The 25,538-nt window shown below is 45.4% G+C and overlaps 2 protein-coding genes across 3 annotated transcripts in view; both read left to right on the top strand.

Moving 5' to 3' along the window:
- The window catches only part of ME2 (malic enzyme 2), a 42,562-nt gene extending 32,777 nt beyond the window's left edge, over positions 1-9,785 (top strand). Inside the window, exons 12-16 of the mRNA XM_028748551.2 lie at positions 1,369-1,511; positions 2,839-2,941; positions 3,587-3,657; positions 4,120-4,218; positions 5,033-9,785. Coding sequence (XP_028604384.1) covers positions 1,369-1,511; positions 2,839-2,941; positions 3,587-3,657; positions 4,120-4,218; positions 5,033-5,197 — 581 coding nt within the window. The 3' untranslated portion in view covers positions 5,198-9,785. The remainder of the gene's footprint in view (positions 1-1,368; positions 1,512-2,838; positions 2,942-3,586; positions 3,658-4,119; positions 4,219-5,032) is intronic.
- A 3,469-nt stretch (positions 9,786-13,254) lies between these two features.
- Positions 13,255-24,199, top strand: ELAC1 (elaC ribonuclease Z 1). 2 transcript variants are annotated; one of them, XM_028749147.2, is made up of 5 exons: positions 13,255-13,389; positions 13,526-13,568; positions 18,400-18,580; positions 19,702-20,169; positions 23,538-24,199. In XM_028749147.2, the coding sequence occupies exons 1-5, from the start codon at positions 13,295-13,297 to the stop codon at positions 24,020-24,022; spliced, it is 1,272 nt and encodes a 423-aa protein (XP_028604980.2). In that variant the 5' UTR covers positions 13,255-13,294; the 3' UTR covers positions 24,023-24,199. The 2 variants fall into 2 exon arrangements, with proteins under 2 accessions (XP_028604980.2, XP_028604982.2); XM_028749149.2 differs by lacking the exon at positions 13,526-13,568 and having other exon boundaries at positions 13,273-13,389.
- Positions 24,200-25,538: the final 1,339 nt, after the last annotated feature.

Here is a 25,538-nt window from a genome sequence, read left to right as displayed (position 1 = left end):
GGACACCCATGTGAACACTCAGTAAGGTAAAAGGTAAAGGTAAAGGACCCCTGGACGGTTAAGTCCAGTCAAAGGCAACTATGGGGTTGCGGCACTCATCTCGCTTTCAGATCAAGGGAACTGGCGTTGGTCCACAGACAGCTTTCTGGGTCATGTCGCCAGCAGGATTAAACCGCTTCTGGCGCAACGGGACACTGTGATGGAAACCAGAGCACACGGAAATACCATTTACCTTCCCGCCGGAGCAGTACCTATTTATCTACTTGCACTGGTGTGCTTTCGAACTGCTAGGTTGGCAGGATCTAGGACAGAGCAACAGGAGCTCACCCTATTGCAGGGATTCAAACCGCCGACCTTTTGATCGGCAAGCCCAAGAGGCTCAGTGGTTTAGACCACAGCGCCACCCGCATCCCAACTGAACTCTCAGTATGGGTGTGTTGGTCATCCTGTGCCATTCCTGATAAAGCAGAACTGAGCCTTATCCTCTATAAATTTATCAGTGGCTGCTAGTACTGATAGGATCAGAGGTGGCAGGCCCTGTTTAATGACTTCCCGTAGGCATTTGGTTGAATATTTCTGGGCCCAGGTCCTCTTGATGCTTAAAGCCCTAAGAGGTGTAGGCCACAAATATCTGAAAGACCGCTTCCTTCCCTACAGTCCCTCTTGGATATTAAGATCAACAGAGGGACCCCTCTTGATAGTTTCTCCACTCAGAAGCTTGCTGGGATGGGGGCATTCTCTGTTGTAGCCCCTAAAGTTGTGCAACTTCCCACAGAGGTGTGGCTCGGGACCTCAATACCTCAAGGACTGCCCCTCCCCATATAAACCATCCCAGACTCTGTATGCATCATCTGAGGCGTGACAAGTGCCAGAGTGCACAGAAACACCATTTACCTTCCCGCCACAGTGGTACCTATTTATCTACTTGCACTGGCGTACTTTTGAACTGCTAGATTGGCAGGAGCTGGGGCAGAGCAACAGGAGCTCACTCCGTCGTGGGGATTCGAACCACCGACCTTTCAGTCGGCAAGCCCAAGAGGCTCAGTGGTTTAGACCACAGCGCCACCCTTGTCCCTGTCAGTTACGTGTGGAGACAAGGGAATATACGAACTTGCCATGAGACAAGACCTTGCTGAGTCCGTGTGTTGCCTGTCCAGCAGTAACTGCTTTCATATTCCACTGGCATTGAGGCAAGGAGGAGCATGAGAAATAAGGAGCAGAGTGGCCGTGCTGTGTCCAACCCAGTGGGCGCAGAAATACTTGCAGTGTTCCAGTGTCTTATTGCTACCATTTTTCAAAAAAGTGCATGTGAGCCTCTTTTTGGCAGGAGGGCGGGGGGAAAGGCATCATGTTATTTGCTTCTTCCAGGGGTCGCAGGCGCAGGCCGACTCTTCTCCCACGACGTTCTCAAAGCGATGGGCTCCATCAACCAGAGACCGATCATATTTGCACTGAGTAACCCTACTGCGAAAGCCGAGTGCACCGCTGAGGAGGCATACACATTAACAGAGGTGAGCCAAATAACTTGAAGCATCACTGGTCATCACAGCCTTTCTCCTGGACTGTGCAACTTGACTTGTTTGACTGAGCTGCCGGAAGCTTGATCAGGAAGCACCTTCTGTGCTGAAGACATTATGAAGAAGAAGAGTTTGGATTTGATATCCCGCCTTTCACTCCCCTTCAGGAGTCTCAAAGCGGCTAACAATCTCCTTTCCCTTACTCCCCCACAACAAACACTCTGTGAGGTGAGTGGGGCTGAGAGACTTCAAAGAAGTGTGACTGGCCCAAGGTCACCCAGCAGCTGCATGTGGAGGAGCGGAGATGCGAACCCGGTTCCCCAGATTACGTGACTACTGCTCTTAACCACTACACCACACTGGCTCTCATTATGTGGTTGTGACTCGTGCGCTAGTGTGGCTGATCAGCTCACCTGCAGAGAACTGGTATTAATGGTCCTTTCCCTCTCTCCCGAGGACCTCAAGAGACACACTGCCCAGCTTTGCACGCCGGGGAGGTCACTTGGGTGCTGCTAACACAGTGGTTTGATTTCTTCTTCTTCTTCTTCTTCTTCTTCTTCTTCTTCTCCTCCTCCTCCTCCTCCTCCTCCTCCTCCTCCTCCTCCAATGATCACTCATAGCCAAGTAAGATTGTCTTCCATGAACAAAGTCTTAACAGTGAGTCCGTAAGTGACTGTGGAGGCCAATTCTGGATCCACACGTCCTTCCACAGTGGGGAAAGTTGTCCAAATATAAAAACAGTTAACTTATTCGCTCCGGCGGGAAGGTAAACTGCATTTCCGTGCGCTGCTCTGGTTCACCAGAAGCGGCTTAGTCATGCTTGCCACGTGAGCCGGAAGCTGTACGCTGGCTCCCTCGGCCAATAAAGCGAGATGAGCTCCGCAACCCCAGTCATCCGTGACTGGACCTAATGGTCAGGGGTCCCTTTACCTTTACCTTTATTTCTAATAGTACAACCAAATCAGTAATTTTTGATATAACCGTAAAAACTACTCTGAAAATTTATTATTCCAAAAATGAAACCTTCATCTGGTTGTAAATATTAAGATTATACCAGCAGGAATGCCTTTATGTAAAAAAAATTAAATGATTTAAACCAAGTCTTACTGACTTAAATCAAATCCACCCTGGCAGTTTGTAATATTATTTGGCTGGAGACACGTGTGAGCACCTCTTGGTGTAGCTAAAAGTGTTGTGTCTGCCCAGTGTACAAATACTCACATGTATAAAATTGCAGTGGAACTTCATCTGTACTGTATTGCCCTTATTCTTGCAGAAGTGGCTTCCTGATGAATCGTTCCCTCTTTTTTCTATTCGACAGGGGCGTTGTCTGTTCGCAAGCGGCAGCCCTTTTGAGCCAGTGAAGCTGAGTGATGGGCGATCCTTCAAACCTGGACAAGGAAACAATGCGTACATATTTCCAGGTAAAGCAGTTTGTTAAGAGACAATTTTGGCTTGTAATAATCCAAAGGCCTCTTGCATTGCGAGATGGGCTTTGTGATGGCAGGTTACAAGTTCATAATAAAAAATATTTTTTGCCACAAGGGCATCAGGGAATTCTGTGCTGCCCCACAGAGAGCCAGTGTGGTGTAGTGGTTAAGAGCGGTAGACTCGTAATCTGGTGAACCGGGTTCACGTCTCTGCTCCTCCACATGCAGCTGCTGGGTGACCTTGGGCTAGTCACACTTCTCTGAAGTCTCTTAGCCTCACTCACCTCACAGAGTGTTTGTTGTGGGGGAGGAAGGGAAAGGAGAATGTTAGCTGCTTTGAGACTCCTTAAAGGGAGTGAAAGGCGGGATATCAAATCCAAACTACTACTACTACTACTACTACTACTACTACTACTACTACTACTACTCTTCTTCTTCTTCTTCTTCTTCTTCTTCTTCTTCTTCTTCTTCTTCAGCTCCCTTCATGCTATTGGCTTTCAGTGCTGAGCATTGTTGGTAGCAACGCTTATAAAAATAAACACTGCTGTTAGCTTCTACGCAAACAGCGGCATAAAAGCCTTTCAGTTCCGCAAATCCAGACGTTTTTGTAAAACGACTTTGAATGTCTCTGTTCTTTAGGCGTTGCTCTTGCTGTTATTCTCAGTGGGGTTCGGCACATTAGCGATCAAGTTTTCCTGGAGGCTGCGAAGGTATGTGGTCCGAAAGCGAAACTCCTGGTGGCTGAAATAGTATGTGCATTGCAGTTGCCACACGTGTGAAGGGGATTTCAAATGGAAAAGATAGAATATGAGTTCAAAACTGACCTGTGCATTGGTTGGCTTAAGAGGCTAGAAGCGAGGAGGTTGCGCCATGACGTCAAATGCCTTGGTTAGATTAGGGCGACCGCAATGTGCTCTACATGGGGCTGCCTTGGAAGACGGTTTAGAAACGTCCTCTGGTTCAAAAACGTAGCAGCAAGGATGTAGACCGGAACCAGTTACTGCGATTGCGTGGCTCCCATCATTGCAGCAACTTCACTGGCTTGAGAGCCATTTCCAGGCCTCAGCCAAAGTGTTGGTTATCATCTCTAAAGCCTTAAATCGCCCAGGACCAGTGTAATCCCAGATGCTGGTTCGTTCCTGTGTAATATTTTTCTCTTTGTATTAAAAAAGGCATTAACAGAGCAGCTGACTGAGGAAGAACTTGCTGAGGGACGGCTTTATCCTCCTCTTGCAAACATCCGGGAGGTTTCCATTAACATTGCCGTTAAAGTAAGTGCAATTTTGGGGGTGGCAGGAGGAGCGTTTGGATAGATGTACAGCCCACCTTAATTTTTCTGAATATCGCAGGGTGGAGCGGGTCGGGACAACCGATGATGTTCTATGGGCTGGAATTGATTGTGTGGGATGAACCTAAACTGCCCATTCTAGGTGTCCGAACAAGGTTTGGATAATGACGATCATCATTGAACGGAAACCTTGAAGGACAAAGGTAGCACACGTCTGGGCCCAAAATGCCAAGGCCATCTTCAAGCCTTGTCTGTGAGCTTCCAGAAGCAATTGGCTGCTTCAAGCCTTGTCTGTGAGCTTTCAGAAGCAATTGGCTGCTCGTGGTTGGAAACAAAATATTGCAATAGGAAGACACCAGTGATGGGGAATCTGTGGCTCTCCACAGATGTTGCTTACGTCATCCCTGACGGTTGGCCTTGCTGGCTGAGGCTGATGGGAGCTGGAGGGTCCAACGGCAAGCTGGAGGACCACAAGGAGGACTGTAGCTCAGTGGCAGAACATCTTCTTTGCATGCGGACAGTCCCAGATCCAATTGCAGGCAGGGTTGAGAGGGACCCATAGAGAGGCACCCTCTGTTGCCTGACTCCCAACTCCCATTAGCCCCAGCCACTATGGTCCGACGGTCATGGATGATGGGTTTTGTAGTCCAGCATCCGAAGGGCACCAGGTTGGCTAGCCAGGGTGTAGACAATACTGAAGGAGATGGACCAGCATAAGGCAGCTTTCTGTGTTCACCATCTCTGAGATGGATCATGGGAATCCTGCAGATCAATAATCTGATTTCCTCCCGCTCCAGGTTATGGAATTTTTGTATGCCAACAACATGGCGTTCCATTACCCTGAGCCTGCAGACAAGAACAAGCACATACGGTCGAGGATCTGGAACTACAAGTACGAATCGTTTCTGCCGGATTTGTATGATTGGCCAGAATCTACGGCACATCCACCCAAAACACAGTGACTCGCCGAAGGGGGCGTGTTCCTCAGGTGGCACCTGAAATTCTGCAGGGAATCTCTTTCCGGAACAGATTTAAAACCAGGAACGTTTTGAGACTTTGATTTTTTTCAACAACGACAAAAGTATTTTTAAGCCTTGCCCCATAACAATTGCTGGGATTGCTCCTGGTATAGATTTTCCCTCTGGCGATTTGCATTCCATTGGATGGAAGTGACTTATCTGGAACCAAGATACAAAAACTTACACTGATTTTTTTTTTATAAAAAAATCACTTTTACAGTCCTCAGGGTCACTTAACCATATACAGGAAATCCTTAATTATCTTGTCATTCCTGTTATATAGACCCAGTTTATATATTTAGTGGTAGAGCTTCTTCTGAGCTGCCCCACTTCAGACTGCAAATGATCTCCTTTATCTATATTGGAAACGAATAAACTCACCGAGTGTAGAAAATGAGCATGTCAGAAAGATTCGGCCTAGCCTTCTGGCATGTGCTGTTTTTCTGCTTGCACAGAACTTATTTTTTATGGAGAAAACATTCAAACAGGCAACCTTCCAGCATCTTGAAGTGGTACAGCGCCCAAATGGTTTTACCTCTTGATTCTGTTGCATGCATAAACTGGGCCTTAAGCTGGCTACCAAATCTCTTCATCCCTTTTTTTACTCTGGTTGCCTATTTTATATGTGCCCTGATGGCCCTTGCAGTTGTCTGATGTGCTGAGCTTTGTGGCCTCAATTGAGCAATGTCAGATTTTAGGACGGGCTACCAGCTTCCTTTGCAGGTAAACATGGTGAGTTGTCTGTTCTGAGCTCTGAGTAAGCAACTTTGCCCTTCTTAGCTCTGCTACAAAAAACCCCCAAAACAAACCCTTGCCAGCAAGCATGGTTTCAAAGTGCTTCCACGTGGCAGTTTATTGTGAAGTCTGTGCTGTTCACAAATGCAGAATCCACACAATGTCACAATGCCCTCCCATATTATTTTCCAGTTTAATAGGGGTTTACTGTTTCTGCAGAAAATCCAGCAAGTAACACCCTCCTCACAAAAGAACAAAACAATAGAACTGGCTTAAATGCAGTGGGCTAAATTATGGGGTGGCATTTTGATGAGGATGATGTTTCAGGGATGCAGCAAAAAACTTTTATGCATGAACAGCACAGATTCCACAGTAAACTGTGTGTAAGTGACTTAAGTCTTTTGAATCTATACAAGGGGTGTGAGAACCTTTGACCCTTTGACCTTTGACCCTCCAGATGTTGCTGAACTACAACTCCTGTTATCCCTGGCCATTGGCCATGCTTGCTGGGGCTGATGGGAGTTGGAGTTCAGCAACATCTGGAGGGCCAAAGGTTCTCCACCCCGCGTACCAGTGTCGGCTTCTACAATGTTGCAATTTTGCCTTTTCAAAGTTTTTCTCTGTGGGGTGCTTACACTCCGTAGCCCCAAATCCTGGGCCTCCAGTGCATCCTCAGAGCTCTGTCCCAATCGCATCAGCATCGGGGTGGTCTTCCCATATTTAAATTTCAGCCTCCTGTACAGGTCATTCCCAGTTCCCATGGAAATTCTGCATTCAAAAACGCATACACTCCCAAACTTTGGATGGAGGCATGTATTTAGGAATTAGCTTGAACTGGCTTTATTTTACAACATAATAGCAAGAACTGTGCCTCTTAAAACAAGGGGCAGTTTCAGTGTGGGCTTCCCCAGTGCTAAGTTGCATTTTGACCTGACCAGATGCAAGGCTTGCGTTTGGCCTGCAACGTGGTCAGTGAGCAGTCCGACCACGGCTTCCACCCGACTGAGCCACCCTTAACTATAGATCCGCTATGTGTACAGCTGTTGCAAAACGGATTTTCCAACCGATTGTACATTTAGTACAAAGACTTATTTGGTGCCTGGCTGTGTGGTTTTTTTTAATCTCTCAAATGAATTGTTACCTAAAATTGCGATGATAGTGGGAAAGTGGGCATTGTTCCCTGTTTACTACGGAGAAACTTCTTCCGATAAGCACCAGGCGACAGCAGCTCTAGTTTTAAACAGACTTGGGAAACGGATTAGGATTTCTTGACCGCCTCATTTTGTGTAGAAGCAACAATGAGATATCGGGGTTTATATCTGGCACTCCACACTCGCTGCCCTTAATGGCTCTTCTGCCTGCCAAAAGGGATGGAAGACATTTGTGATGAAAGAAATTAAACCAATCGAGCATATGGGGTACATTTCTGAACAGATTTAATTCGAATGTTCTCAGCAGACTGATGAGCTGCTGGACAAGCATCGCTTAGTGTTAGATTGGCATTATGCTAATGTCTTCTCTGCCATTTCCCCTACTTCACCTCTTTGCCTAATTTTTTGTCTCCCAAGGTGATTGCATGCTCATACAGCAAAGAGATGAATTTTTTGCACCAGCGAAGGTTGTGGTTACAAAAGGCATAATTTACCAGAGTTTGCACAAGCTCCAGTAAATTCATTGGGGCTGTGCAAGCCAGCTACTGTTCTTTGGGTGAAGTCTCCTGGATTTCACTGAGGTTTGTGGACTGTTCCTGCAGCAGTGCTTATGCCACATTTCTCAACAGAAAGCAGAACAGAATGGTCCTTTTCTCCTATACACACCCTCAAGGGTTTAAGAATTAGATCATACATACGGTATGAACAGCCCAGTGTGTCTTGGACATAGAAAATTCAAAGGAGTATTTTAAGGGTCTTTTCCATGCTACAGTTTTAAGATACAGGAGCACTCGCATAGTTGGAAACGGTCTACCCACCGCCCTTCATAGCCATAGCTAGCTTAATGCAATTGGGCACATAATTTGCTAGATTCTAGAGGTAGTTGTGTGGTCAGACTTGGATCCAAGTACACAAGCTTTGACGGAATGTATTTAGTCTGAGAGATGGTCCAGCTAATGTTTCCCTTCTCCCCATGTTGCTCTTGTAAGAACTGAGTTTACACAACTATCAGACTCTGGTGGTGCATCTGTTGCTGGATTGCACCTTCTTCAGACTCCAGGTGGGGATTGCGTGCTTAAACGTTCCCCAGAATAAAAAGCGAGAGCGCATTGTGCACATGCAAAACTAACATGTCAAGGAGAAAGTTGCCTTGAACCAGCTTTCCTTTTATACTAGTTCTGTGGTGTGCAGGAAGGTGTTTTAAAAAATAAAATAAAATAGGGATATTCAGATATTTATTTGCCCCCCTCAAGTGTGGAGTGGTAGTCTGGGAAGAGGTGAATCTTGTGTTTGTTGAGCGTAGTTCAATTCCGATCCAATCAGCCTTCCTCCTCCAGGGATGTGAGCCTTCCATTCAAGTCAACCTTTGCAAGATCCTTGACGAATACCATTTAAAAAAATAGTACAAGTAAAACAACATGTGAAAAACAAGGCACTATAACGTAGCTGTAAGCGTAAGTTTCTCTTGTGTTCTTGGCAAAAACAACAACGGGGTGTCGACAATGCTATTTAAAAATGTGTCTTAGTTGTAATGTCTTTTTTATTTTTTATTTGCACACAAAATAGCGTCACCTGGCACCTGTTTTAGAAGGGATTCCCCCTCCCCTTTGTTTGCCTTATAACATGGCTTCATCGTTGCACTTCCCCACTTCCTAACCCTTGTTTTCTTTTTAGCGACGTTTATTTATTCTGTAAGTCGTTTTTAACAAATCTGTTTTAATGATTGCTCTTGAGGCTTTGCGCACGAAGATTGCTTTTCCGTGAGTGCGACAGAAGGTTAAATGCTGCTTTAGAGAGACCGAAAGCAATTCTTCAGAAGAGGGTTCATTATGTATTTGTACATCTTGTTAGCTTGGAATTCTTTTTTGAGAGGTGAAACTCGTGTTTGGAAAAGTCAACCCGTCTCTCTCCTTAGCTGTCCAGTGTCAGTGAAGGAGCTGTTCACACAACCGCCTGAACCCATGATGCCCTTTTGGGTCTGCGTAACCGCCACTGTTTATTGAATTCAGCCCAGATCTGCTTTAGGCACATGCCACCAGAAATGTGTCAGAAACTACATTTTTGGAGATGTGCCGAAACCCAATGTGGTCTGAATTTAAAGGGAACATATGCATGTGTACACGATGATTTATACAATAGGAAATCTCTGTTGACTGCCATGTGCTGGTTGGGCTCCTGGATTTGGCCCTGAAACCATGTACTGTATACAGAAACAAGGGACGGTTTTCTTATGACTCAAGTGGGAAAACCCTTTCATTTTTCTGGCTCCTCTTCATGAGGAATCCCAATGGGAAATAAGAAACCCCAACTCTCTCTGGTAGCCCAAAATGTCCCAAGCGGAGCACAAAAGTAAGGCAATTTTAGTTCCATCAGCTGTTGTGTCTTGCATAAATGCTGTTTGGGCTGTTTCTAAAGCAAATCAAACACCTTTGTGGGAGCAATTCTTGCATAGTCAAAATACAAATCCTCAGGATGAACCTTTTTTCAGAATATGCTTTATTGCGAAGTAGTCTGTGTGGCTTAAAAATGAACAAACACTGTTTAAAAATGTGGGTTTATTTTTCTCCTTTGGTAATACTGTAACTGTACTGAGATAATGTGTTATGGTCTTCTATTTTCATAGTAAAAGCCGTCCCTTTTGCCTATGTTGTGTGTGTGAAACTGTTATTTTGCCAAGTTGCACGAGCCTTCGACTCACGCACAAGGGAGCCCTCTCTACTCACTCATTCATTGATGCAGCTTTCCTATACCATAGAATAATATTTGGAAGGGACCCTGAATGTCATCTAGTCCAACCCCCTGCAATGCAGGAATATCAACTAAAGTATCCGTGACTGATGGCCTTCCAACCTCTGCTTAAAAACCTCTCAAGGACGGAGAGTCCACAATTTCCCAAAGAAGACCGTTCCACTGTCAAACAGCTCTTACCGTCTGAAAGTTCTCCTTTCTTGTAACATGAATCGATTGGTTTGGGGTCCTAGCCTCCAGAGCAGGAGAAAACAAGCCTGCTCCATTTTCCATGGGACAGCCCTTAAGATATTTGAAGATGGCTATCATATCTCCTCTCAGATTACTCTTTTCCAGGCTAAACATAAATAATAAATAAACAAATTTTTATTTATACCCCGCCCTTCCCGGTTCAGAAAACCGGGCTCAGGGCGGCTAACAACAAATTTAAAACACTTAATTGATGCACCAAAAAACAGCATAAAATACAATATAAAGCGTCAATAACAATAAATTCAGAATTCAAAAATCAATTTAGGGGGGAAATCCATCCAATAAATATTAAGATGATCACCAGGGCTAGTTGGCTAAGTAAGTCCTATTTGGGCCAGCGAGGAGACCAAGGGAGAATTAGCTGTGGGATTACCCAGAGCGGGTAATCTTCATAAAAAGGGGAGGGGGAGGGAAGGAAGGGGAATAAAAGATCAGGCTAAGTTCAAATTGAAACCAGGCAGAATAGCTCTGTCTTGCAGGCCCTGCGGAAGGAAGTTAAATCCTGCAGGGCCCTGGTCTCATGGGACAGAGCATTCCACCAGGTTGGAGCCATCACTAAGAAGGCCCTGGCCCTGGTGAAGGCCCTTCCTTAGGGCCCAGGACCTCTAAACTATGATTATTCATGGACCTTAAGGTCCTCTGCGGGGCATTACCAGGAGAGGCAGTCCCGTAAATAAACAAGCCTGATTCCCTCAAGCATTCCTCATAAGGCCTGGTTTCCAGACCCTTGATCATCTCGATCACCCTCCTCTGCACACGTTCCAGCTTGTCAATATCCTCCCAGCTTGTCAATATGCCTTTCAATCATCTTCATAGTGGTGCCGCCACAGGGCAACTGCAACACTTATTGGCATCAGTGGACAGGACTGATCTGGAATGGGCACCAGGAAGGCTGACGCATAAAATCCTCTACATATGATTAAGCTGATGCATGTGATAAACTGCTTGTGGGTGATGCACCCAAATTGTCCATGCAGAAGCAGGTCTCTGTGGCTTCCACAGGGTGGCCCCTACATATAAAGCTATATATGTGATAACCACTTACATATCTACATACTAGACAAGCATATATGAAATGGCAGCTGTTTGCATATATAGTGATACGTTGTACCTTTTCTTTTTAATTCTCAAGTTTTCCAAAAGAAAATAAAACAAATTATACATTTTCCAATTAGCATTCCATTAATGTTCGACTTCCCCTCCACCCTTCCATGGTTTCCCCAAATTTCCTAATACTGCTGCATATTAAAATTATACTATGTTGTCTCTCCTCCACCGTATTCTCAGTGTAGGGGATGCGGGTGGCGCTGTGGTCTAAACCACTGAGCCTCTTGGGCTTGCTGATCAGAAGGTTGGCGGTTTGAATCCCTGTGACGTGGTGAGCTCCCCTTGCTCTGTCAACCCAGCTCCTGCCAACCTAGCAGTTCGAAAGCACACCAGTGCAAGTAAATATGGCAGAAAGGTAAACGGTGTTTCTGTGCACTTTGGTTTCTGTCGCAGTGTTACATTGTGCCAGAAGCAGTTTAGTCCTGCTGGCCACATGACCCCGAAAACTGTCTGTGGACCAACACCGGCTTCCTTGGCCTGAAAGCGAGGTGAGTGCCACAACCCCATAGTCGCCTTTGACTGGACTTAACTGCCCAGGGGTCCTTTACCTTCTCAGGTACACTTTGCTGCTGTTCTTACTCAAAACCGCCTTGCATTTTAACACATTTACAAAAAAAATTAAAGAAATCTACAAACATTTCCCAGTCCTCCTTAAAAACTATCTTGCCTTGCTCTCTAATTCATCAGAAGAAGAATCTTTATTTGCATCAGCCACTAGCCATAACAACAAAATAAAAATGTACTGAAGATAGAGGTAAAAACTTAACTATACAAAATACATTCTGGATAGAGAAATAAAACTTTATTCGCATTAGCCAATGGCCATAGCAACAGTAAAACATTACAGTATACGCAGAAAAGGAAATTTGATATAAAAGCACAGTTTAAAGTCCTGAATTAGTGGCCCTTATTCTGATTGCCCCTGCTATGAACCTAGCAACCTTTGATGTTATCTGCTCATTTTGATCTGATAGAAGAAAATACATTCTGGAGGTTTACATCAATAATCAAATAATAGCTCTTATTCCAATTGCCCCTGCATTTTTATTTTATTTTTTTGCTGTCACCTGATTATTTTGATGACAGGCATGTCCACCTCCCAAGAGACTCTGATCTACTCCCAATATTAAAAAAAACACCTGGCAGTGATCTACCCATTGTGCGTTGTGTGGGTGGATTGCCCAGAGTTGTTGAACTTTTTTGGGGGGAGGATTTCAGGTTTTTTTAGCTCCCCCCCCCCGTAACTTTTTGTACGCAAGGATCCTGTGATCCACCAGGATCAGCACGGGATCTACCAGTTAGACATCTCTGTGCCAGAAGAAAGGACACAATAGCAATGGTTGAGCGATGTGGTATGGATAGTAGTAGAGGGGTAATAAGTAATAACCTCACTCCTCAAATCTTTATAGAGTACAAACCAGAAGCAGATGAGCTACTGATTCAATACTGCCATTTCCACAGGGACATAACCGTTTTTCCAGGGGAGTTTTTCGAAATCGACCCTCAAGTGCAGCCTGCATTTTGGAATTGCTAAATTTTGCAAATAGGGTGCCAACGTGTCAAAATGACTAGGTGGGAAATAATCATAACTATGGACAAAATTTCCTTATGGCGGCCAAATTTTTCTGCCGCTTAGTATCATATAGGCGCTGCCTAATTAAATTATTTGCTTTCCTAAAACCCAGTGTTGAGAACTGTCGTGGTGATAAACCAGAAAAGTAAAGCTTTGGGTTGACCATTTTAGTCCAAGCGCTCTCTAATTTTACTAGTTAAAATTGCTAATTCAGCCTATTTCATCAGTTTCAGCTGCCGATTGTACCTTTTCCTTTTATGCACTTTTTAATATACTTTGCATAAAATAATGAAATTAGAAGCGTTCCCGATTTCCAGCCATTTCACCTCCAGACTCGCCAGCAGCTACATCCAAAATGCCAAAGCGCTTCCTTTTCTTCCTCTGCAGCGGCTCCTCCTCCTTCTCCTCCCCCTCCCCCTGAACGGACTCAACCCCGGAACCTATTGCCTTTCCTATTCTGCTCACTTCCTGAGCATGCGGAATAGCCCCCCCATCCCGCAGGAGAAGGGCGCCTCTGAGCTTGCAAAGAGGGCAGTTCATTCCTCCGCTTCCGGCTGCTTGCTTGCAAGGTGCGTTTTGGACCGGGAAAGGTCCGAATGAGCAAACCTGATTTTCAAGCAGGGAGGCTTGCTAGAGCCCTGAAAAAACTTCCTCTTTAAACAAAAATCACCTATTCTTTATTTTCTTATTTCCCTTCCTTGGTAGCCGGGCTCTCAAGCTAAGAGGACTCCGAGAGAGAAAACCCCAGGTGGGTAGGAAAAAAACCACACACACACCAAACGCCCCATGAAACTGTAAACGAGCTGCTTTTACGCCCAGGAGCAAAATCAGGTGGCGAACTCCAGCTCCCATGAGCCCCAGCAATGACTAGGGATGATGGGAATTGTAGTCCAACGCTATGGGGGGGGGGCGGAATTCCCAGGTCGATGAATGACGTCTGCAGATTGGCTGAGGTTCTATGCATGCCAGGAAAGGGTTAAAATGCATGCCGTTTTTAAATGCTCTTGTCTTAAAACAAAAAAAACCACACCAGCATTCTTTGCGAAAGGAAAGCTTGACATGGAACAGCCTGGTTCTAGCATTGATCAATGCTGGTTTTCTTCCTGCAGCGAGAGTTTCCGTTTGGAAGCAATGCTACCCCTCCTTTGCAACCTGAAGTGGCACAGGCCATTCTATCTGGGGAGACGCGCTTTTGTTGCAGAATGTTTGATTTAGATGGTTGGTTGCAGTGCCAGATTTACGTATAAGGTAAACAAGCTATAGCTCCCTTGGCCCACCCCCCAAATTTCACTATTACTATACTGTAAAGGTAAATTTGGTCTCTGGTTCCTCTGCCTCTTCTAAATCCAGCTTGCACTTCTGGGAGTTCTCGATCCACATACTGCTTGAGCCTTCCTTGTAGAATTTTAAGCATAACCTTGCTAGCGTGTGAAATGAGTGCAATTGTGCGGTAGTTGGAGCATTCTTTGGCACTGCCCTTCTTTGGGACTGGGATGTAGACTGATCTTCTCCAATCTTCTGGCCACTGCTGAGTTTTCCAAATTTGCTGGCATATTGAGTGTAGCACCTTAACAGCATCATCTTTTAAAATTTTAAATAGTTTAGCTGGAATACCATCACTTCCACTGGCCTTGTTATTTGCAGTGCTTCCTAAGGCCCATTTGACTTCACTCTCCAGGATGTCTGGCTCAAGGTCAGCAACCACACTACCTGGGGTGTACGAGACATCCATATCTTTCTGGTATAATTCCTCTGTGTATTCTTGCCACCTCTTCTTGATGTCTTCTGCTTCTGTTAGATCCTTACCACTTTTGTCCTTTATTATGGTAATCTTTGTACGAAATGTTCCTTTCATATCTCCAATTTTCTTGAACAGAACTCTGGTTCTTCCCATTCTGTTGTTTTCCTCTATTTGTTTGCATTGCTCGTTTAAGAAGGCCTTCTTGTCTCTCCTTGCTATTCTTTGGAAATCTGCATTCAATTTCCTGTATCTTTCACTATCTCCCTCGCATTTTGCTTGCCTTCTCTCCTCCGCTATTTGTAAGGCCTCGTTGGACAGCCACTTTGCTTTCTTGCATTTCCTTTTCATTGGGATGGTTTTCGTTGCTGCCTCCTGTACAATGTTACGAGCCTCCATCCATAGTTCTTCAGGCACTCTGTCCACCAAATCTAAATCCTTAAACCTGTTCCTCACTTCCACTGTGTATTCATAAGGGATTTGACTTAGATTGTATCTTACCGGCCCAGTGGTTTTTCCTACTTTCTTCAGTTACAGATAGGTAGCCGTGTTGGTCTGCCATAGTCAAAACAAAAAAAATTCCTTCCAGTAGCACCTTAAAGACCAACTAAGTTAGTTCTTGGTATGAGCTTTCGTGTGCATGCATATCTGAAGAAGTGTGCATGCACACGAAAGCTCATACCAAGAACTAACTTAGTTGGTCTTTAAGGTGCTACTGGAAGGAATTTTTTTTGTTTTGACTACTTTCTTCAGTTTAAGCTTGAATTTTGCTATAAGAAGCTGATGATCTGAGCCACAGTCAGCTCCAGGTCTTGTTTTTGCTGACTGTATAGAGCTTCTCCATCTTTGGCTGCAGAGAATATAATCAATCTGATTTCGATGCTGCTCATCTGGTGATGTCCATGTGTAGAATCACTGCCTTGCCGTGGCGAAGGGGCTTGAAGAACTCAGAGAAGCTATGAACTACGCCGAGCAGGGCACACAAGATGAACAGGTCATAGTGGAGAGTTTCGACCAAACGTGATCCACCTGGAGGAGGAACCAGCAAGCCACTCCAGTATCCTTGCCAAGAAAACTCCATGGACAAAGACACCTGGCTTACTAGCATGTTAAAAGGGTCTAGGGGTCTTGGTGGACCACAAGCTTAACAGTGAGTCAACAGTGTGATGTGGCAGCAAAAAAGCAAATGCTATTCTAGGCTGCATCAACAGAAGTATAGTGTTTAGATCAAGGGAAGTAATAGTACCGCTCTAGTCTGCCTTGGTCAGACCACACCTGGAGTACTGTGTCCAATTCTGAGCACCACAATTTAAGAAGGATGTTGACAAGCTGGAATGTGTGCAGAGGAGGGCAACCAAGATGATCAATGGTCTTGAAACTATGAGGAGCGCTTGAAGGAGCTGGGTATGTTTAGCCTGGGAAAGAGGAGGCTGAGAAGAGATATGATCGCCATCTTCAAATATCTCAAGGGCTGTCCCATGGAAGATGGAGCAAGCTTATTTTCTCCTGCTCTGGAGGGTAGGATTCGAACCAATGGTTTCAAGTTGCAAGAAAGGAGATTCCGACTAAACATCAGGAAGAATTTTACGACAGTTAAGAGCTGTTTGACAGTGGAATAGACTCCCACGAAAAGTGGTGGACTCTCCTTCTTTGGAGGTTTTTGAGCAGAGGTTGGGTGGCCATCTGTCATGGACGCTTTAGCTGAGATTCCTGCATTGCAGGGGGTTGGACTAGATGACCCTTGGAGTCCCTTCAAACTATGGTTGCCAGATTTTTTTTCAATGAATCTGTGGACACTTTTTTTTTTTTAAGCTGAGTAGCAACAGAGAGTCAGTAGTGGGGATGGTGAGGCAAAAGACCCTGGGCCCAAGCACACATGCATATTGTATAAAGGTGCAAAGCCCTTCTTTCGCACCCTGTGGAAGATAAATGCACAGAGTTTTTAAGAAACTGAGCAAAGGTTCTCCTCCTACCTGTGACTCCCGAGCCTTCCCCAATCTCCTCACCCTTCCCTCTTTGTTTTGACTTATCGGGGGAGGCTCGGGAGTCGTGGGCGGGCGGCCATTGCCCAGTTTTTAAAAAAACTACATTTATGTTTCACAGGGTGCGAAAGAAGGGCTTTGCACCTTGTCTGGCAAAAAAACTGAGCACCTTGCGCCCCTCCTAGGCAACAGCCGCCCGCCCATGACTCCCGAGCCTCCCTCGATCTGTCAAAACAAAGGGGGAAGGGGGCAGGAGATCTGTACTGCCAGACATCCCCGGTTCTCCTTCAGCAGTGGTGGCGGCAGCGAGCAGCTCCTGAAGCCAGCCAGAGCCAACTGCGCTACCAGGCTGGCTCCGGGCTGCTGAGGCTGCCGCTGCCACGTTTCCCGGTCACAGATTTGCAAATCTGGAGACATTCCGGGCACGGAATTTGTCTGGGGACAGATTTGCAAATCCGGGGACTGTCCCTGGGAACGTCTGGTAACCCTACTTCAAACTCTTCACGGCCTAGGACCCTCGTACCTATGGGACCACCTCTCCCGGTATGCCCCACGGAGGACCTTAAGGTCCTGGGCCCTAAGGAAGTTAGATTAGCTTGAACCAGAGCCAGGGCCTTTTCAACACTGGCTCCGGCCTGGTGGAACGCTCTGTCTCATGAGACCAGGGCCCTGCGGGATCTGATTTCTTTCCGCAGGGCCTGTAAGACAGAGTAGTTATGCCTGGCCTTTGGCTTGGAGCCAATTTGATTCCTTCCCCCTCTTTCTTTTTCCTTTCTCCTACTGTGATGAGGCTGCATTTTAATATTTTAATGTTTCTATATTTTAATGTTGTATTTTAATCTTGTTTTTAAGTTGTATTCATTCAACTTGTTTTTATTATTGCTTGTTAGCCGCCCTGAGCCCGGCCTTGGCTGGGGAGGGCGGGGTATAAATAAAAATTATTATTATTATTACTATTATTATTATTGGGACGCGGGTGGCGCTGTGGGTAAAAGCCTCAGCGCCTAGGGCTTGCCGATCGAAAGGTTGGTGGTTCGAATCCCCGCGGTGGGGTGCGCTCCCGTTGCTCGGTCCCAGCACCTGCCAACCTAGCAGTTCGAAAGCACCCCCGGGTGCAAGTAGATAAATAGGGACCGCTTACCAGCGGGAAGGTAAACGGCGTTCCGTGTGCTGCACTGGCTCGCCAGATGCAGCTTGTCACGCTGGCCACGTGACCCGGAAGTGTCTCCGGACAGCCCCCGGCCTCTTAAGTGAGATGGGCGCACAACCCTAGAGTCTGTCAAGACTGGCCCGTACGGGCAGGGGTACCTTTACCTTTTTATTATTATTCTGTGATTCTATGATAGGAGTAAACCTGAGCTCCATTGAATTTAGGAACCTAGGAAGACTCCTGCTGGATCAGACCAAAGGCAGCAGTTTGTTCTTACAGATGCCTATGGAAAACCCACAAGGAAGAGCTGAGCACAGCTGCACGCTTTCTATTTACAATCCCCATCAGTTGGTGTTCGGAATCAAATTCCTCCAACAGTGAAGGTAGAACATAGCCATTATGGCTAGTAGCCACTGAAGGCCTTATCCTCCGTGACTTTGTCCAATCCTCTTTGAAAGCCATCCAACTTGGCGGCCATCAGTCATTACATCTTTGGGAGCAGACTTCTTTTGTCTGCCTTAAATCTTGTAACATTCAGCTTCATTGGGTATTCAAGAATCCTGGTGTTTAGGCCTTTACGCCTTAGTAAGTGTGCGTAGGGTTGCAGCCTTAGCCTTTACCAGTACATTTTGATGTCACATAGCTTTTCTCTTTGTGCATGGGGCCAGAAAGCCCAAAAGTAAATCCCATTTGTTACTGTCTCCGCTAGGGTGCCACGCTGATTTGGAGCAAAATGGCAATGGATGTTACTTTCCTGGGAACCGGGGCTGCGTACCCGTCTCCAACGAGAGGGGCCTCGGCTACAGTGGTCCGTTTTGAAGGAGAAAGCTGGTTGTTCGATTGTGGCGAGGGGACGCAGACCCAGTTCATGAAAAGTCATCTGAAAGCAGGTCAGCAAACTCCATTGTCTCTCGAGTCAGATAGATGCCAACAACCTCTTTTCTAAAGTCGCTGGTAGAAGCTAGAAGTTCTATCCCCCCCTTTTTAATTCATTTTATAACACAACTAAACAGCACAAACAGGAAAACAAACAATAGAAACAGATTCTTGTCTTATCCTTATTTTTTCTAAACATTGTTAGGTGAGCTTCCCTGAGTCCCCCCCTATCTGATTTTCATTTTACCTCCTCTTTAGCAGTTTACATATATCATAATTTCTAACCATTTTTTTTATCACACTTACTTTAACCATAAAAATCTTCACTTGCAAATAAAATACACTATCTTCTACTTCTAACCCTAGAGCCTAAATCCACTTCCAAAGCTATTCTAAGATTTAAATATTAACATATTTTTTCAAATATTCCAATCTTCTTCCACCGTCTCTTCTCTCTGGTCTCGGAGTCTCCTGGTCAGTTCGGCAAGTTCCATATAGTCCATCATCTTCATCTGCCATTCTTCTATAGTTGGTAAATCTTGTTTCTTCCAGCAGAAGCTAGAAGTTCTAGCCAAGCTGGCAGCTTTGGAAAAGTATGTGTTTCCAGTTCCACGCTTAAGGCTGCAATCCTATACAACAAGGTGTCGCCAACCATTTCTATTTATTCATTTGATGTTTCATTTCATATAATATTTATTGATTTTGTTAAGAAGGGCAAACATAGCCAAGAATAAAATAAAATGAAGAATCTAAAGTGCAAGCCAGGAGGCATCACAATAATAAAATATTGACTCATACCGAATATGATAATCGATAAGGGTGGCATGCCTATCTAATTTATGACAAGGTGAAGTCCACAGGGGTTTCCTGAATCATCTAATAAGGAAATCATTATATAAGATCTGGATAAAATATAAAGGAATATTGGAACCAAAAATACCTCTGAGGACCTCGCCAACAGAAGCGATGGCAGTTAAGAAAAAGAACAACTCCATATGCCTGTTCTAAAGGTGGAACGGAACTATATCCTAACATATTTGTACTTCCCTGGTGTGAACTTCTGTTTTCTCCATGTGCTGTTTTCAACGTATGCCTCCTGAATTCTCTCATCTCCAATCCATTGTTGTGTTTTTAGGTAGGATTGCCAAGATCTTTATAACACATCTCCACGGGGACCATGTCTTTGGCCTGCCTGGGCTTCTTTGTACGATCAGCCTCCAGAGTAGCCCTGCCACAAACAAGCTGCCGGTTGAGATTTATGGACCTCTTGGGCTGAGGAGCTTCCTTTGCAGAATTTTGGAGCTTTCCCACTCGCAGCTCGCCTTCCCTTGGGTCGTTCACGAACTGGTGCCTACGCCAGACCAGTGCCCTGCAGAGGAACGGAAGGAGCTGTCTTTTGTGGACGGAGACAAGGTCTCATCTGAAGAGGTACCAGGAAAAACCCTTCGCCTGGACCCTCTAGAAGACTCGTACACCTTGGTGGACAACTCTCAGTTTGTGGTGAAGGCGTTTAGGCTGTTTCACCGCATACCTTCCTTCGGATTTCTCGTGGAAGAGAAGCCACGGCCTGGCAAACTCAACGCCCAGAAGCTGAAGGAACTAGGTAATAACAGGCCTGCCTCTTTCGACCCTTGGGAAAACTGTCCTGTAGCAGGTGTTTCGAAACAGGGACAACCAACAGGTACCCTCTAGAGTTCGTGGATAGCAACTCCAAGCAGCCTCTTCCAGCATGGCCATTGATTATGGATTGTGGGAATCTACACCTCTGAAGGGCACCCAGTGGTTACCTCTAGTCTTTGCCCCCCTTTTTTTAGTGAGATCTGCAACAGAAAGTTGCAGCATGGAGGTTTCCTGTTCAGGGTGCCAGCCAGCCAAGCCCTTTCCTCAGGGTACTCCATTCCATTGTCCTTCCCTTGCCCAGCAGACAGTGTTGTGTAGCCAATTGAGCATGCTCAGTCCTCATTAGAATGGTTTTGTTTTGGTAAGATTTTTACATCAGCAAACTTTGCAATTTCCCCAGTTGTGCCCTTTTGTGTGTGGATGGTCCTGTTTTGGTAATAATAATCATAAAAATAAAATTTTATTTATACCTCATCCTTCCTGGTTCAAAAACCTGGCTCAGGGCGGCTAACAACAAATTTAAAACACTTAATTGTAAAAGCAGCATAAAATACAGTATAAAAGCATGAATAACAATAAAATTCAAAGTTCAGAAATCAATTTAGGGGAAATCCATCTAATAAACATTAGATAGTCACCAGGGCTAGCTGGCTGAATTAGTCCTACTTGGGCCAGCGAGGAGGCCAGGGGAGAATTAACTGTGGGGTCTCAGAGAGGGTAATCTTCATAAAAGGGGAGGGGGAGGGAAGAGAAGGGAAATAAAAGAGCAGGCTGAATTCAAATTAAAAGCCAAGCGGAATAACTGTCTTACAGGCCCGATGGAAGGAGGTTAAATCCTGAAGGGCCCTAGTCTCATGGGACAGAGCATTCCACCAGGTCGGAGCCATCACTGAAAAGGCCGTGGCCCTAGTGGAGGATTGATACTTGAAGACTGGTTTTGCTCTTAGCATCTAGGGTGCTCCTGATCATGTTAATCCAGTTGTCCAATCAACATTAGCACACACCATGCCAAATCCTGGTCAATGTACTAATATTCATTGGATCCCAGTCAAGGTTCGATTTTACCTCCAGCGGGCTGGGACTAAGCAGCTTGTTTGTATGGCTCGGCTGGGGTGCTGGAGTGCTCCCGATCCCCAGATCAGACACCCCTGGTGCTCCCCCCACTTGTGTGGGAGCCAGCGCCGGGCTGGGGGCTCCTTTAATTACTCTGCCGAGGGTAGCGGCAACTGCACACTCCTCAGCCAAGCAGTTAAAGATACAGAGGGAGGCAGAGTGGGATGGCGGTTTCACTCAGCGGTATATCGCTGGTAAAACTGCCACCGTTCCTGAGTCCCTCTGCTAGCAACACTCGCTGGAGGAAGTCGCTAGCAGAGGGACTCAGGAGTGGTGGCGGTTTCACCAGCGATATAGCGCTGAATGAAGCCGACATCACGGTCTGTTCCTGAGTGATATATCGATATACGGTGGTACCTTGGTTCTCAAACTTAATCCGTTCCAGAAGTCCGTTCCAAAACCAAAGCATTCCAAAACCAAGGCGTGCTTTCCCATAGAAAGTAATGCAAAATGGATTAATCCGTTCCAGACTTTTAAAAACCCGCTAAAACAGCAATTTAACATGAATTTTACTATCTTACAAGACCATTGATCCATAAAATGAAAGCAATAAACAACGTACCGCAATCACACAATCAAACAGTAGCCGAACTGGGTTCCACACAGTCACAAAAACAAAACAAAAAGAGCCGCAGAAACGCAAAATAAATAGCAAAAACAGACAGACCTCAGCATAACGCTCAAAACGGAAGTGTGGCACTCAAATCAGAAGCGTAACGCTTAGAATGGAGCACGTTTGGCTTCTGAAAAAAGTTCGCAAACCGGAACACTTAACTTCCAGGTTTGCAGTGTTTGGGTTCCAATTTGTTTGAGTACCAAGGCATTTGAGAACCAAGATACCACTGTATCAGCCAGGCCTACTTGTAAACGATGGTCGTACTTAGCATTTACTTCAGGCAGAGTATCTCAACGGTTCCCACAATGACCCTGAATTGTAGGTCGGTATTGTGCTGCTGGCAGAGGGAGCCGTGAGAGATTTGAGCAGAGGGCTTCCTGGTGCACACCGCCACCTCTTAGCCACTGCTGTACACTTGATGGATTCAAATTCCCACAGTGCCTCTGCTGATCGTCGTGAGCGCTGACGTCACACCGCAGCTCCCGAGTGTGACTAATAACTTTCCGAGCAGGGGAAACGGCTTGCTTTTACCCATAAAAGAGAGTGCTTTGGCACCTTAGGGAATAATTAATTTAGCGCAGTGCTTGTGTGTGTGTGTCTTCAAAGCCATTGTCTGCTCCATGTAATCGCCATTGGTTTCATGTGGGGTGTGCTTTTGAGGCCAGTCTTTGAGATGCCTGCGCTCTTCTTTCCCTTCGCTGTTATAGACTAATGCACACATTTCTCTCTTTTAGAGACACAGGTAATGTTGGTTAATGATTCTGATCAGATCTGAAAACTTTAGTGCAGAAATCTAGGGGGGGGGGGTAAGAGCAGAGCTCCTTCCACCTCCCCACCCCCCAAAACAGCATTTCAAAGTAGAGAATCCTTCATGTAACAGGGAGGGAAAAATCAGTGTTGCATAAGATTATAGCTCTACCCTTTTTATTTTTCAACCAAGGCTAACCGACAGCTATATTTAATGTGCTGGAGTATTAGGCTGGCCTTGGCTGAAGCACTGCAGATATTGCAGGTGTTAAAATATATATTATCTATAGGGCAAAAAGTCATGTGGGAATGAATGGAGCGAGAAAGGGTTGAAAAGGAATCTGAATAGGATGGAACTTTTTCATGTGTAAAAGTTGTTAGGCAACAGAAACAATTCAGTACCTAAAAATGGAAACCCTGCATGCACTTTATTCTAAACTCAGTATTTCCCCTGCATAAAATGTTAAATCATACAGACTTGGAAGGGACCCTGAGGATCATCTAGTCCAACCCCCTGCAATGCAGGAATATGCAACTGCCCCTTATGGGGATTGAACCTGCAACTTTGGAGTTATCAGCACCACATTCTAACCATCTGAGCCGTCCAGCTAAATGTTCTTTAGCAGCAGTCACTGATGCAGGGAAGGAATGGTTATGGATCTGGGACGGATCATTGGATAGGTACCATCAGAGGAAAAAGTATGCTGTAAAAATGCCTGCATATTTTGCAAATATGCATTCATAAGGACTAGAAACTTGGTGGCATGGTTGCGTGAATTTTTGGGGAATTGCCGATTGCTCAGAAGTGGGTTTGAAATTTTGTTGCAAGCCAAGCTTCTTGACAAATAGCTTTGGACCTGTGCTTTAATTTCTAGGAGTTCCACCAGGCCCTATATACGGCAGACTGAAAGACGGGGCTACAGTTGTCTTGGAAAATGGTACAACCATCTTTCCTTCAGATGTCACGGAAGAGCCGCTTCCTGGGAGAAAAGTTTGCATTTTAGGAGACTGCTCTGGCATTGTAGGAGACGGAGCGGCGGCCCTTTGTTATGGAGCTGATCTCTTGGTTCACGAAGCCACGCTGGACGATGCCCAGGCAGACAAAGCGAAGGAGCACGGTCACAGCACCCCACAGGTGGCGGCGGAGTTTGCAAAGTTGTGCAAAGCGAAGAAACTGGTTCTGTCTCACTTCAGTCAGAGATACAAGCCCGCAGGTCAGACTGGCGAAGGAGATGTGGATGTCATGGAGCTGAAGAGGCAAGCCGAGCGGGTGTTGGGTGGCCAAGAAGTGGTGTTAGCCGAGGATTTTATGACCATTGATATTCCAATGAAAAAAGTAACAATAGCGTCACCAAATTAATTTGCTGATAGGCTGAACCTCTAGCTATAGTTTACTACCAAATTAGTTTCTTAATGCCCAGTTGGAGGCACTTACGGACCTGATCCATTGGACTTACTTATGGGGCACTTTTCCTACTTGAAAGACCTAATCCTTGCTTTCCTTTTGACAAATATATTAATTAAATCATCAAAAGACTGGGCTAGCAAGCTTACTTTCTGCTGAAGGCATAATGAGCTGGCTTAGCTTTTGATCTCAGGCAAACCATTACAAATTTCAGTTTCCTAAACTAAGCATTCTTAAGAGTCATAATGCATATCTGCTGAAAATAGGCTTGGCGTGAAGTGCAATCTGGGATGGAATTATAATGGGGAAAAGGTGGGTAGATCCTAGTGCCTGCAGGTGATATCAGGCTCCATGATCCATCTGCCATAACACAGACCTGTGCAATGTGCCAAAATCATAAAACAGAGATTGGAAATATGTGCAGTCGGAGAACTCTAGTGCACGATCTCATCCACAGACTGCACATCAACTCACAAAACCATTGTTCATTTATTTCATATAATTTATATCGCACTTGTCAGAAACCTCAAAGCGGTTTACAAAAAGAACGCTAAAATGATCAGTCAAAACTGTTAAGAACAACTATTTTTAAAAGTTGAAACAATATATAATCAGTGATAAACTAAAAACAGGTTAAACACACACACCAACATGATAGATATCTATGTAGGTGTGTATAGACAAATATTTCTTAGCAGGTGGCAGAAAGAGTACCGTGAAGGTGCCTGCCTCATGTCAAGAGGCAAGGAGTTCCAAAGTGCAGTACCATCGTAATCAAATGTCAGTTTCTTACAAATGCAGTTTATTTGGCACCTGTGATTTGCGTTAAACCACAGAGCCTAGGACTTGCTGATCAGAAGGTCGGCGGTTTGAATCCCCACGACGGGGTGAGCTCCCATTGCTTGGTCCCTGCTCTTGCCAACCTAGCAGTTCGAAAGCACATCAAAGTGCAAGTAGATAAATAGGAACCACTCTGGCGGGAAGGTAAACGGCGTTTCTGTGCGCTGCTCTGGTTCGCCAGATGCGGCTTAGTCATGCTGGCCACATGACCCAGAAGCTGTACGCCGGCTCCCTCGGCCAATAAAGCGAGATGAGCACCGCAACCCCAGAGTTGGCCACTACTGGACCTAATGGTCAGGGGTCCCTTTACCTTTACTAATAGTACCACAAGAACTGGTGTTCAAATTACTGCATTGTGTTGCGTGGAAAGGAATGCAGCAGAAGGCAGCTCTGTGTTGGAGGCTTCGCTTTAGCAGAAGCCGCTGCATAGAAGCGAGCTGCACGAGGGATTGCGAAATGTGGTTCATCTCCTCTGCAGCTTCTAAAATGTCACGAAACTGGATATCTTTTACTTCCCCTTTTGCTTTTTGGATCCAAGTGCATCCAGAGTTTAAAAATACTTCTGCCTCCCCCGAGATCCCATCCGAGCTCAGATGTCCTTGATCTAATTTTAAACTTGGCACGCACATTG

This window comes from Podarcis muralis, chromosome 11 (assembly GCF_964188315.1).
Source record: "Podarcis muralis chromosome 11, rPodMur119.hap1.1, whole genome shotgun sequence".
Classification (NCBI taxonomy): domain Eukaryota; kingdom Metazoa; phylum Chordata; class Lepidosauria; order Squamata; family Lacertidae; genus Podarcis; species Podarcis muralis.
The sequence above is the reverse complement of the archived record's forward strand: the minus strand, read 5'-3'. Positions and strand labels throughout refer to the sequence as shown.

What these genes read in the sequence shown, in the direction of transcription:
- ELAC1 (XM_028749147.2), top strand. Translation starts at nt 13,295, where the DNA reads ATGCGGAATAGCCCCCCCATCCCGCAGGAGAAGGGCGCCTCTGAGCTT. An exon ending in TCCGAGAGAGAAAACCCCAG is followed by an intron (nt 13,569 to 18,399) that starts GTGGGTAGGAAA and finishes TGTCTCCGCTAG; the next exon opens with GGTGCCACGCTGATTTGGAG. An exon ending in CCAGAAGCTGAAGGAACTAG is followed by an intron (nt 20,170 to 23,537) that starts GTAATAACAGGC and finishes TTTAATTTCTAG; the next exon opens with GAGTTCCACCAGGCCCTATA.